Source organism: Oratosquilla oratoria, chromosome 20 (assembly GCF_046742065.1).
Source record: "Oratosquilla oratoria isolate Oo_2021 chromosome 20, ASM4674206v1, whole genome shotgun sequence".
NCBI lineage: Eukaryota > Metazoa > Arthropoda > Malacostraca > Stomatopoda > Squillidae > Oratosquilla > Oratosquilla oratoria.
The window spans coordinates 977,041-990,979 of NC_134796.1; the positions used below are offsets into that span (position 1 = coordinate 977,041).

At 42.3% G+C, this 13,939-nt stretch overlaps 1 protein-coding gene across 3 annotated transcripts in view; it reads left to right on the top strand.

The window, feature by feature from the left end:
• The window catches only part of Epg5 (ectopic P-granules autophagy protein 5), a 106,969-nt gene that overhangs the window by 31,180 nt on the left and 61,850 nt on the right, over positions 1-13,939 (top strand). For all 3 annotated transcript variants that reach the window (XR_012967347.1, XM_076203621.1, XM_076203623.1), the window contains 9 exons: positions 1-14; positions 152-329; positions 1,441-1,575; positions 2,540-2,610; positions 3,141-3,403; positions 5,558-5,754; positions 6,682-6,824; positions 11,339-11,501; positions 13,549-13,749. The exon at positions 1-14 is cut by the window's left edge and continues 150 nt beyond it. Coding sequence is in view for 2 of the 3 variants with exons in the window: in XM_076203621.1 (XP_076059736.1) it covers positions 1-14; positions 152-329; positions 1,441-1,575; positions 2,540-2,610; positions 3,141-3,403; positions 5,558-5,754; positions 6,682-6,824; positions 11,339-11,501; positions 13,549-13,749 (1,365 nt within the window). In the remaining variant the exon portion in view is untranslated. The remainder of the gene's footprint in view (positions 15-151; positions 330-1,440; positions 1,576-2,539; positions 2,611-3,140; positions 3,404-5,557; positions 5,755-6,681; positions 6,825-11,338; positions 11,502-13,548; positions 13,750-13,939) is intronic.

Genomic DNA, 13,939 nt, shown 5'->3' on the forward strand with positions numbered 1-13,939 from the left:
CCAACACAGAGTGGGTGTGTAGTACTAGATTAGTGTAGTGTTTTCCTGTCACATGTGGTTCATATATTTGCCACATAAGTAGTTGCGAAGATTTCTCATTAAAATGGGAAATGTCATCGATTTTGCTATAATTTTTGTTCATACATTTCAGGCAATATGATCATCGCAGTGTAATTCATCTCTTCTATGAAGGGATCATTAATTCTGCTTTTCTAAATAAAATCAAGCGAAAAGTTAATGATGCCCATGAACTTTTCAAGAAGAAATGCAGTGAGGAAACAATGCTTTATAAAGAATCCATAGAGGAAGCCTGTGATAAACGGAAACAGGTTTGTTCTTTGTGGGGGCTTATCTGAATTGATGCCATCAAAAACTCTTTTGTGTGAGGTTCATCAGAAGAGTGTTTGTGGAGTGTAGTGGTCTAAAACCTTGTTGTGGTTCAGAAAGGCATGTTATGTTGTTTAACAAGTTGTAGTTTGAGGCATTATCTGACTTTGGAGTGGGTGCAGAGAAGTGTGATCAGGTGGTGTGATGCTGGAACTGTTGGGTCTTTATTGGGTTTAGGGATGGTGATGACTTCCTCGTGCTTCCAGACGTTGGGTATAGTGTTGTGTGAATAGCTGTCGTTTGCAAAGTTGGTGAGTGAATGTATGCCATGTGGTCCAACGTGTTTTAGGTGGATGTTATGTATGTTGTCAGGGCCACAGTCAGACGAGTGCTTCAGGTTATGAATTATATGTTTTGTCTGGCTGTCTATGTCTTGGACCCCGAGAGTTGGGGGCCAAATGACCACAGCACACCCCTTGCCAACGGCTCTTATACGGGGGCACTGATCCTTGGGAGTAGCTTTGGTTACCTGGGTGAGTACCCAGAGCTCTTACATGTCTAAGTGCTGCCCGGGGACAAATTTCTCAGTGACGCCTATGTTAAGGGAAAGGGCCTTTGGTATGTGGATAAGATGCCTATGTAAAGGGAAAGGGCCTTTGGTATGTGGATGTGATGCCTATGTAAAGGGAAAGGGCCTTTGGTATGTGGATATGATGCCTATGTAAAGGGAAATGGCCTTTGGTATGTGGATATGATGCATTTGTAAAGGGAAAGGGCCTTTGGTATGTGGTTATGATGCCTATGTAAAGGGAAAGGGCCTTTGGTATATGGATAAGATGCCTATGTAAATGGAAAGGGCCTTTGGTATGTGGATATGATGCATTTGTAAAGGGAAAGGGCCTTTGGTATGTGGATAAGATGCCTATGTAAAGGGAAAGGGCCTTTGGTATGTGGATAAGATGCCTATGTAAACGGAAAGGGCCTTTGGTATGTGGTTATGATGCCTATGTAAAGGGAAAGTGCCTTTGGTATGTGGATAAGATGCCTATGTAAAGGGAAAGGGCCTTTGGTATGTGGATATGATGGTTGTTTGTCTTTTTTCACTCTTGACAGCACTGGGAGGCAAGTGTACGTCTGGTTCATGCAATGACGTTTTGGCTTGAAGAAAAGAAGTTGTACGATTCTACTTTGTATATTCCTGCTCTTCCACCGCACTTCCTTGCAACTTACTTGCTTCACATATTCCAGGTGAGTCATGACATTGTTACAAGGACAGTAGGTTGAGATTTTTGTTGTTTGAAGTTTATGGATAAGTACTTTTTTTTTTACTTTCTTTATAGGTGCCAAGATAGGAGGAGGGTGGAGGGGAGTGGAATATATGGGAAATGAAATGGGTGGGAGTAATTTCTATGCCTTTTTCTTTTTGGCTACACCCTGTGTAAAGGAAAAAAGCCTTTGGTATATGTATATATGTATGTACTTTTTTTATTATTATTATTATTTTTTATTTATTATTATTATTTTTTTTAAGGTAGATGTGGGTAAAAGTAAGGTGATGAGATGTACAAGGGGAGAGGATGGCAGAAAATTGGAAGTGATTATTAAGAGAAAGAGGCTGGAGGAAGTGGATAGCTTTAGATACTTGTGGGCGCATGTAGCAGAAAAGATGGTGGATGGGAGTGAAATGAGTGGGAGTGGTGGAACATGTGTGAATGATATTTTGACGCACCCCAGAGGGATTTCTCCCCGTCTTCTCTTTTTCTGCATGAGGGGATGGAGAAGGAGGGGATCACTGATTAAATGAAGCAACCTTGCTGTGGTTATGTTGTATCTTGGTGTATTGCTTCTGACCCAGGGTAGTGGGCGAGATACAGGGATGACCTGCCATCCAGGAGGAGCCAAGAAAAGAGGGAAGGAGGGGTGGTGAATGGGAGTGGAGTATGTGGGGATGAAATGGGTGGGAGTGGATCTATGCCTTTGACTTTGGCTACCTCCCTTGTAAGGGAGAAATATCCCTCGGCATATGTATGTATATATGCAGTAAAAACACTAGGAGTGTGTGTTCACAAATGCGTAAGTAACCACTAGGAAAAGTGCAGATACAAAGAAGATGTAATTATACGAAAGCGCTCTGCTTCGTTAGTTTACTTTTCCTAGTGGTTACTTACGCGTATGTATATATGTTTCACCAATGTTTACTTTCTTTGTTCAGGAAAATTTGGAGATATGGCCTGAAGCTATAGACATGTATACCTTCACTCAGGAAAGTGAGAAGCTAATAAGGTAAAAATTTATTCAAGTTTTGTACTTTGGTAATCTGTTTTTTTTTATTTCCATTTTCCCTCTTGTAGTCTTCTTTCATGTTCCTTCCAGTGATCAGATTCCCTGAAAGAAACTACAGTAGAAATGACTGCTATCCAATGAATAATTGCTATTATTGATGTACATACATACATATACCAAGGCTTTTTCCCCCTTACAAGGGAGGTAGCCAAAAAGGGAAAGGCATAAAAACACTCCCACCCATTTCATCCCCACATACACTCCACACCCCTCCCACCCTCCCTCTCATCTGAGCACCTCCTGGATGACGGGTCATCCCTGCACCCTGCCCACCGCCCTGGGTCAGAAGCAGTGTCGCAAGACACAGCACATCCACAGCAAGGCCGCTTCATTTAATCGGCGACCCCCCCTCTCCGTCCCCCCTTGCATATATTGATTGATATTATTGATATGGTCACAATAAATCTATAACTTTTTCAATTATAATTGTAGATTGAAAATGAGGTTAGTTATTAATTTATTATTTATAGGCTTTGGCAACAGCAGAGAGGCAAAAGTCAAATGCATCGTATTTCACCCACATCATCTCCATTCCATGAGAGTTCTCTTGGCCATGAAGGAGCGGTCAATGAATCTCTCTCGCCAACTCAACGTATACTTAAGCGCCTCTCCACATACGACCAGCCACTCCCTGCACCATCAGTAGTCCCCATAAGACCATTGATGCCAAAAATTACTAAAAAAGCTTTGCAAGATGAAACATCACTTTTCTATGATGTGGACAGGTACACAGGTAAAATATAGAAAAATGTTTTGTTAGGTATTTTATATACAGCTGTTTTTATGTTACCACCACCACCACCACCACCACCACCACCACAAACACCACCACCACCACAAACACCACCACCACAAACACCACCACCACAAACACCACCACCACAAACACCACCACCACAAACACCACCACCACAAACACCACCACCACAAACACCACCACCACAAACACCACCACCACAAACACCACCACCACAAACACCACCACCACCACCACAAACACCACCACCACAAACACCACCACCACAAACACCACCACCACAAACACCACCACCACAAACACCACCACCACAAACACCCACCACCACAAACACCACCACCACAAACACCACCACCACAAACACCACCACCACAAACACCACCACCACAAACACCACCACCACAAACACCACCACCACAAACACCACCACCACAAACACCACCACCACAAACACCACCACCACAAACACCACCACCACAAACACCACCACCACAAACACCACCACCACAAACACCACCACCACAAACACCACCACCACAAACACCACCACCACCACAAACACCACCACCACAAACACCACCACCACCACCACAAACACCACCACCACAAACACCACCACCACAAACACCACCACCACAAACACCACCACCACCACAAACACCACCACCACCACAAACACCACCACCACCACAAACACCACCACCACCACAAACACCACCACCACCACAAACACCACCACCACAAACACCACCACCACAAACACCACCACCACAAACACCACCACCACAAACACCACCACCACAAACACCACCACCACAAACACCACCACCACAAACACCACCACCACAAACACCACCACCACAAACACCACCACCTCAAACATCATCATCATCATCATCATCATCATCATCATCATCATCATCATCATCATCATCATCATCATCATCATCATCATCATCATCATCATCATCATCATCATCATCATCATCATCATCATCATCATCATCATCATCATCATCATCATCATCATCATCATCATCATCATCATCATCATCATCATCATCATCATCATCATCATCATCATCATCAATCACCAATCACCAATCATCATCGTTGTTGCTGCTGCCATCACTACCCTTGAATCATCTTCCCACCACACATCTCAAAATCTCATCAACATCCATTCCTCCACTCAGAAGCTAGCAGTTACTCTCTGGACCATGACCAAGATCTCACTTGGGTAAAAGGGGGAATGAGAGTTGTGAGTGGAGAATGGGTGTGAATAAATGACTAACTAGTGTGCCTTAAAGGGATTTCTTCTTTTCAATAATTACTTATGAATAGATGAGTGGGGGATGATGTCAGTATGTAATGAATCAGTGGGGGTAAACCAACTTCAGTTGTAGGCTCCTGCTGTGGAGGTGCTGTGCCTTACTACATTGCTTCTGACCTAGGTATTGGGCAGGGGACAGGGATGGCCCTTCATCCACAAGCAGCTAAGATAAATTGCAAAAACAAATGGGTTTTGTTTGGATGTGGGATGGATGAAGGGCTTTAAGAATCATTTAGATAAACACCTAAGCAAGATGCTGTAATAATTATAATTTATTTTATATTATTTGTTTTTGTTTTGTTATCATTTGTCTGTTTGATCCTCATTTATTATTAGTTATATGTCAATTTATTATTATTTACTATTTACCTGTTTGTTTACTATTTAACTATACCTATGCATTTATTTATGTATTTTATTTTTTATTTACATTATTTTAGTTTTTATTTATTAAATTTTTATTATTATGATTTTTTTTTTTTTGCATCCGACCTAGATATGGACCAAAAGGTCTCCTGTCGGCATGCTCCGCCTTTGTAATCCTTTGAAGGGCAGATGCATGCCTTGGCTGGACATTGTCCTCAAAAGTGGGAAAAGGCCTTTTGGTGTATGTTAATACATATGATTACTGTTACCATCACAGTAACAGGGTAACAGCACTTGTCTTTACTAAGAAATTCTTTCCTACAGAAATCATTCGAGACCATGCACACATGATGATACTAGCATGGCGTGAAGTGTGTGCCTTGACTGTGTTTACAATGAACGTGTCTTTACTAAGAAATTCTTTCCAACAGAAATCATTCGAGACCATGCACACATGATGATGCTAGCATGGCGTGAAGTATGTGCCCTTGACTGTGTTTACAATGAACTGTTGCCACAACAGTGGACAAATCCAGAGTGCAAGAAAGTAGTTATGGCTGCATGCCAACCTCCTAAGCGGGGGAAGACCCAAGAAGATTGCACAGGACCTGCTAGTATTGTCATTGAGGTATTTACCTAGTTGTATTACATGGGAAGGGAGCTATGCTCGTGGTGACCATCTTTGTATCTTTCAGCATCAAGTTTGTTCTTGAATAGTGTTTGCACACACTGTTGCCTTATCTAATTTATTCTAGGTATCCACCACTCCGTGTGGGAAGCTATTCTTTTTCAGATCTCTTTTATAAAATGGGTATAAATATTCTATAAAATAGGTGTAAATATTCATGTGACAGAAGTTATATATAGGTATTAATTGATCCATATTCCTGTCTGCTTAACACCTAAAAATACTTTTTATTTTTGGGTGAATGCTGGGTGCATACCTTGGCTAGCCACCTCCCTTATAAGTAGGAAAAGGCTTTTTGGTATATGTTTGTATGTATTACTGATGACCCACTTTCGGAGAAGAATAAGCGAAGATATAGAGATCTGTATATTTCGATCACTTACTGTGATCCTCTTCAGCAGAAGAGGATCACAGTAAGTGATCGAAATATACAGATCTCTGTATCTTCGCTTATTCTTCTCCAAAAGTGGGTCATCAGTATTTTTTACAAATGTGCTACGACATATCTTTGTTGCTTGTATGTATGTCAATCAGTCAATCTGTTGCCCTAGGTCTCTAACAGGAGACACATAGCTTCTAGGTAACTGTCAGCAGCTGAGACTGGCCAAGAAGTCACTCAAGAAAGAAAAATTGTGTTATTGTTCATGTATGGCAGATATAATTTGATAGTGCAACATTTTTGTAGATAATACAACTTTAAGTTATTATTAAATTAGATTTCAAAGCTAGTGATTGCCAGGTTTTTGAACGTCTTCTTTCATAATTTTACTTTATTAGATGGTGTTTTACATTCATCCTAGCATTTTTTTTTCTGTGCATTACTCTAAATTATCAAAGCAAGGAAATAATGAATGTATTTTATCTTAGTTTGAAGAGGCACGTCTTAATGAAGGAGTGAATGCCCATCTGGAACAGAACCGAGGACAGCACAAGAGTTTGGTACAGAATGCGTTACGTCCTCCTCCACTGACTTTGTGTCAGGCTGCCCTTCACCTGGAAGCTCTTATTACGTGAGAACTTTGTCCCTTTGCTCAGATTTATATCCTTTTTCCCTGGCTTTGTACACTGTTGACCTGGAGATGTGTGGAATTTCATTCAATACATGTATTCATCAAAGCAAGCATGTATGTACTAGTTTTAGAGGTATCAATTTTTAGTGTGGTCAATAAAGTTTATGGGCACAAGTTAATTGAGGATGTTAGGTAGGGAGCAGAGGGAATAATTAAGGGAGAGTAGTGTGAATTTAGGAGGTGTGTAGATCAAGTTCTTGTGGTATGAGAAGTATGTGCCAAAAAAAAGTGAATATGCTTTTAAGTTTTCATGGACTTAGAGAAGGTATATGATAGGGCTGACAGGTAAGTTTTCTGAAGCATATTATGAATGTAAGGAATAGGGAGAGGTCTGTTGAAGGCAGTTAGAAGTTTTTACATGAGTAGTAGTTCATGTGTAACACAGTAGCGGAGAGAGTGAGTGGTTTGAAGTGAGTGTGGAGCTGCATCAAAGTTGTGTGATGTCTGAATGGTTGTTCACTGTGTATGTGGATGGTGTTACAATATTTTTTTTTTTTTTAACTTATACATTGTTTGTTTTTTTAACTTAAGTCATTAATAAACTTAAGTCATTAATAAACAAAGAAAAGAAAAGAGAAGTAAAGCAAAAGGTAAAGGAGGCAAAGAGGAGAGCAGATGTGAAATGGGGTAGGAGTATGACAGAAAATTTTGAAAGTAATAAAAAGATGTTTTGGAAAGAAATTAAGAGAGGAAGAGGAGGCGAATCAAGTAGGGAAGAAAAGGTAAAAGGTACAGATGGAGAGTTGATAATGGAAGAGATGGCAGTGAGGGGAAGATGGGCAGAATATTTTAGGGAGTTGCTGAATGTGAAGGAGGATAGGGAAGGAAAGATAGCTGCAGTGGGAAATGCGAAGAAAATGAGAGTGATGAGTGAGGAGAATGGAGGAGAAATAAGGAAGGATGAGGTGAAGGCAGCTGCAAAGATGATGAAAGCAGGTAAGGCACCTGGTCTGGATGGATGTCATGCAGAATGTCTGAAAAAGGGAGGTTCAGTGATGGTGGACTGGTTGGTGAGGTTATTTAATGTTTGCTGGAGAGAGGGTAGAGTACCGGAGGACTGGAGTAGTGCCTGTATAGTTCCTCTTTACAAGGGAAAAGGGGACAAGTGTGAATGTAGTAATTTCAGAGGGATTAGCCTGTTGAGTGTAGTAGGGAAGGCTTATGGGAGGATCTTAATTGAGAGGATTAGGAGAGGAACAGAGGGAGTAATTGGTGAGGAACAGTGTGGATTTAGGACGGGTAGAGGTTGTGTAGATCAGATCTTTGTGGTAAGACAGATATGTGAGAAAGCTATAGGAAAGGGGAAGGATGTTTTTTGGGCTTTCATGGATCTGGAAAAGGCTTATGATAGGGTAGACAGAAAGGCACTGTGGGAGGTTATGCAGATTTATGGGATAGGAGGAAAGCTTTTGGGAGCTGTCAAGAGTTTTTATGAGAGTAGTAGAGCATGTGTTAGGATTAGATATGGAGAGAGTGAGTGGTTTGAAGTAAAGGTGGGACTTCGTCAAGGATGCGTTATGTCGCCCTGGCTGTTCAACTTATACATGGATGGGGTGGTGCGAGAGGTGAATGCTAGGGTAGTGAGTCAGGGATTGGAGATGGTTAAAGAAAATGGAGAAAAGTGGGAGGTGAGCCAGCTGTTGTTTGCGGACGACACTGCGCTTGTGGCAGGGTCAGAGGAGGGATTGAGGAAGCTGGTGGCAGAGTTTGGGAGAGTATGTGATAGAAGAAAGCTAAAGATAAATGTGGGTAAAAGTAAGGTGATGAGATGTACAAGGGGTGAAAGTGGCAGTAGACTGGAAGTGAACATTAAGGGAGAGCGACTGGAGGAAGTGGATAGTTTTAGATATTTGGGTGCAAGTGTAGCAGGAAAAGGTGGAGTGAAGGTGGAGGTAGAATGTAGATTGAGAGAAGCGAGTAAATGCCTTGGTGGTTTAAAGAGTGTAATGAGGAATAGACATTTGGGAATGGATGCGAAGAGGAGACTGTATGAAGGAGTGATTGTGCCAACAGCACTGTATGGGGCAGAAACATAAGAGAAGAAGAGAGAAGGAGTTTGAATGTGTTTGAGATGAGGTGTCTGAGAAGTATGGTGGGGGTTACTAGGCTAGATAGAGTGAGAAATGAGGAGGTGAGGAGGAGAACAGGGGTGAAAAAGGATTTGGGAGATAGGGTTGATGAAAGAATATTAGGATGGTTTGGACACATGGAAAGAATGAGTGAAGAAAGACTAGTAAAAGAGGTATGGAAGGCAGATGTGGAGGGAGTGAACATGAGGGGACGTCCTAGGATGAGGTGGATGGATGGGGTGAAGGGGGCTTTGGGGAAGAGGGGAATGTCTGTTGAGGAAGGAAGGGAGAGGACGGAAGACAGAGGTGAGTGGAGAATGGTTGTATATGGATGATGTTGTGACTGCATGAGGAGGAATGGGCGGGGAAGTGGGGGGTGGGGTAGTATGTGTGAGTAAATTTTGACGCAGCCCGAAGGGATATCTCCCCGTCCTCGCCTTATATGCAAAGGGGGACGGAGAGGGGGGGTCGCCGATTAAATGAAGCGGCCTCGCTGTGGATGTACTGTGTCTTGCGACACTGCTTCTGACCCAGGGCGGTGGGCAGGGTGCAGGGATGACCCGTCATCCAGGAGGTGCTCAGATGAGAGGAAGGGTGGGAGGGGTGTGGAGTGTATTTAGGGATGAAATGGGTGGGAGTGTTTTTATGCCTTTCCCTTTTTGGCTACCTCCCTTGAAAGGGGGAAAAAGCCTTGGTATATGTATGTATGTATTAATATTATTCTTAATTTCTTTTTTCTTTTGTTCATGAACAAAAAAGTGTTTAGTTTCTATGCTATATTTACACAAGTGTGAGTGTAGTAGTTTCAGAGGCATCAGCTTGTTAAGTACAGTTGGGAACTCTTGTGGGAGGGTTTTGATTGAGAGGATTAGGAGAGGAACAGAGGGAGTAATTGGTGAGGAACAGTGTGGACTTAGGACAGGTAGGGGTTCTGTAGATCAGATTTTTGTGAAAAAAAAACAGATATGTGAGAAAGCTATAGGAAAGGGGAAGGATGTTTTTTGGGCTTTTATGGATCTGGAAAAGGCTTATGACAGGGTAGACAGGAAGGCACTGTGGGAGGTATTGCAGATATATGGGATAGGAGGAAAGCTGTTTAGAGCAGTCAAGAGTTTTTATGAGAGTAGTAGAGCTTGTGTTAGGATTAGAAATGGAGAGAGTGAGTGCTTTGAGGTAAAGGTGGGACTTCGTCAGGGATGTATTATGTCACCCTGGCTGTTCAATTTATAAATGAATGGGGTGGTGTGAGAGGTAAATGGAAGGGTAGTGGATCAGGGATTGGAGATGGTTAAAGAAAATGGAGAAAAGTGGGAGATAAGCCAGCTGTTGTTTGCTGACAACACTACACTTGTAGATGTACAAGGGGAGAGAGTGGCACCAGACTGGAAGTGAGTATTAAGGGAGATAGACTGGAAGAAGTGGATATTTTTAGATATTTGGGTGCAAATGTGGCAGGAAAGGGAGGAGTGGAGGTGGAGGTAGAATGTAGATTGAGAGAAGCAAGTAAATGCCTTGGTGGATTAAAAAGTGTAATGAGAAATAGACATTTGGGAATGGATGCTAAAAGGAGATTGTATGAAGGAGTGATTGTGCCAACAGCACTGTATGGGACAGAAACATGGAACATAAGAGAGGAGGAGTTTGAATGTGTTTGAGATGAAATGTCTGAGAAGTATGATAGGGGTTACTAGGCCGGATAGAGTGAGAAATGAGGAGTTGAGGAGGAGAACAGGGGTGGAAAGGGAGTTGGGAGATTGAGTTGATGAACGAGTATTAGGGTGGTTTGGACACATGGAAAGAATGAGTGAAGAAAGATTAGTAAAAGAGGTGTGGAAGGTAGAGGTGGAAGGAGTGAACATGAAGGGTCAAGCTAGGATGAGATGGATGGATGGGGTAAAAGGGGCATTGGGAAAGAGGGGAACGTCTTTTGAGGAAGGACGGGAGAGAACAGAAGATATTGGTGAATGGAGAATTGTTGTATATGGATGATGCTGGGATGCATGAGGGGGAGTGGGTGGGGGATGGGGGATGAGGAAGTATTTACTCGTATGAGAAATAAATTGATGCAGCCTGAAGGGATTTCTCCCTGTCTTCTCCTTTTGTACACGAGGGGATGGAAAGGGGGGTTGCCAAATGAATGAAGCGGCCTTGCTGTGGATGTGCTGTGTCTTGTGACACTGCTTCTTACCCAGAGTCGTGGACAGGATGCAGGGATGACCCATCATTCAGGAGGTGCCAAGATAAGAGGGTGGAGGGGAGTGGAATATGTAGGGGATGGAATGGGTGGGAGTGGTTTCTATGCCTTTTTCTTTTTGGCTACCCCCCTTATGTATGTCACAATGTGCTGAATGTATTTTGTTTCAATGTTATTGATGTCTCCCACAGTTTAATGGTGAAGATCCATGGTGAAGAATCAGGAACCAATGGTAACCTTCTCAAACTCGGACGAACTCTCTTTTACCGCATTCTTCAGCTTTCATCAGAAGAGACTCAGTCATACCCACCTGCTCAGCAACTCATCTCTTCATGTGCTGAAGTGTTAGGACAGGTAAAGTGTACACAATAGTTAAATTTGTACATACATACATACACATACCAAAGGCTTTTTTCCCCTGTACATGGGAGGTAGCCAAAAAGAAAAAGGCATAGAAACCACTCCCACCCATTCCATCCCCTACATACTCCACCCCCCCTCCACCCTCTTCCCTCCCTCTTATCTTGGTACCTCCTGGATGATGGGTCATCCCTACATCCTGTCCACTGCCCTGGGTCAGAAGCAGAGTCGCAAGACACAGCACATCCGTAGCAAGGCCACTTCATTGATTCGGCAACCCCCCTCTGTCTCTTCATGCAGAAAATGAGAAGACGGGGAGAAATTCCATTTGGGCTGTGTCAATTTATTTCTCATATGTACTCCCTCCCTCTACAAAAACAAAATTTGTATATACATTTTACTAACATCAATGTAAGGAACTCGTGTCAGGGAGGTGTGCTCAGACTTCCAGAAAAAACACAAATTACAGTGAGACCTCTCATTAACGGACGTTAATTAGCTGTGTTTGCGGCATTTTCGCTGCATTTTCGGTGTTTTTGGTGCTGTTGTTTAGTGCGTGCAATCACTATGCAATCACCCAAAAACCACTCCAAAACACAGCAAAAACACCTGTAAGTGGATAAAGAAGTGACACAGCCCAAAGGGATGTTCTTTTTGTCTGTTCCCTAATTTTTTGAGTAGATGAGGGAAAGAGGATGCTATATATGCACAGTAACGTGCACAGACATTGCAAGGGGCAGGTGCTTTGGGCTGGAAATTGGTCACTTCATTCTTTTGTATTATTCGTATTTGGCAACTATCCGGTAGGGTGTAACACCATTTTCCACATTATAATTTCTGAATGGTATGAAAATGGGAAAAGCCTGTGAGAATTAATTTTTCATTCATTTTTACATATTTTTGTGATGAATGGCACTTTTGGGGCACAGGGCAAAGAGGCAGGTGCACGGGCACCCCCAGCACCCCCCCTCCCTCTGCACGGGCCTGTATGTGCACACACATCAGAGGGCTGTTCCTCTTATAAATGGGGTAGCCAAATCACAGCACACATCACTTCATGCATATTAACCTCTTCAGTACGGGCCTTAAATCTCGCGGGCAGCAGCTGCTGCCAGCCGTACGACGTGTCATAATAATACTCGCATCATAAAATATAGTCACCGCTTATATCGATCGTTCTCTCTTTCACCCGTGAATTTTGATAACCATAGAAAATGTGATTAAAGGCAGTTTAGAGAGTATGTAAAAACGCAGGGGCAACTACAAAAAATATAATCAAGACGCCGATATGGCAGCCTCGCGTATCCACTTGCTCCTCATGCCGCCTATGTATGCGGCACCGTATGGAAGGGGTTAAAACCTATTTAATACCCCTCTCTTCTCTGCACCTCATCGAAGGAGGATTATCCCTGTCCTCTATTGTACAGCTTGAGTTAAAGGTAACACAACAAGATACAGTAATTCTATAGCAGAACCTGAGAAATGGAACTAGTTTACCCCCACTGCTTCATTATATGGCAGCAACCCCTTCTCATATATACATATACCAAAGGCTTTTCCCCCCCCATACAAGGGAGGTAGCCTTTTATTTATTACCTGAATGCCTTGATCTACTCCAGTGGTTCTCAAACTATGGGTCGCGACCCCAAAGTTGGGTCGCGAGATCAATTTTGATGGGTTGTGGTGCCCCGCAATTTGAAATACTGATAAATGAGAAGCAGCACCATGGATCCCATTAATTTAGTCTTTTGAAGGAAATGCAGTGCCATGGATTCTGTTAATTTAGTTTTGTTAAAGAAAAGCTGTACACATTATTTTTGTTTCCAAAGTAAAGGGTACATATCATTGTCCATTTTGTTTCTCCTTACTTTATTCTGGGTCGCGAAGGTTTGAAATGTTCCAAATAGGGTCGCTCACGAAAAAAAGTTTGAGAACCACTGACCTACTCCATGCAACAGCTGTCTTTCGTAACTTGTTCTCTGCCTAGCTTTCACATTTCTCAATCTATCCATTCTTGTAGCACTTCATCTTTCAATTTCAGGAATTCTTTAGAGGCCATGAAGACTGCCAGGAAGAAATATTGGAGAATGTATTTGTTGTAGCAAAGGACAACTTAGGAGGAATGTTGGCTCCACACTTCAGTCCCTTGTCTGCTTCCAGCAATACTGTGCTCCGCCTCTATTCCGTACTAGCTCCTCATGCAACTTCTAATCCAGACCTCACCTTCACACTCATGTCTAAGGTGAGTTTTACCTGAAAATATGTCCGTATAAAGAATTTATTGTTATTTCTATATATTTTTTTCTACATTGTTGAGTATTGCTAGATTTACATACTTTATAGGTTTTCATTTTACTCAGCATTTATAGGTTTAAGCATGTATCTTACAGGTATTCTTTACTAGTAGTTATTATTGTTGCCTTAAGTCCACT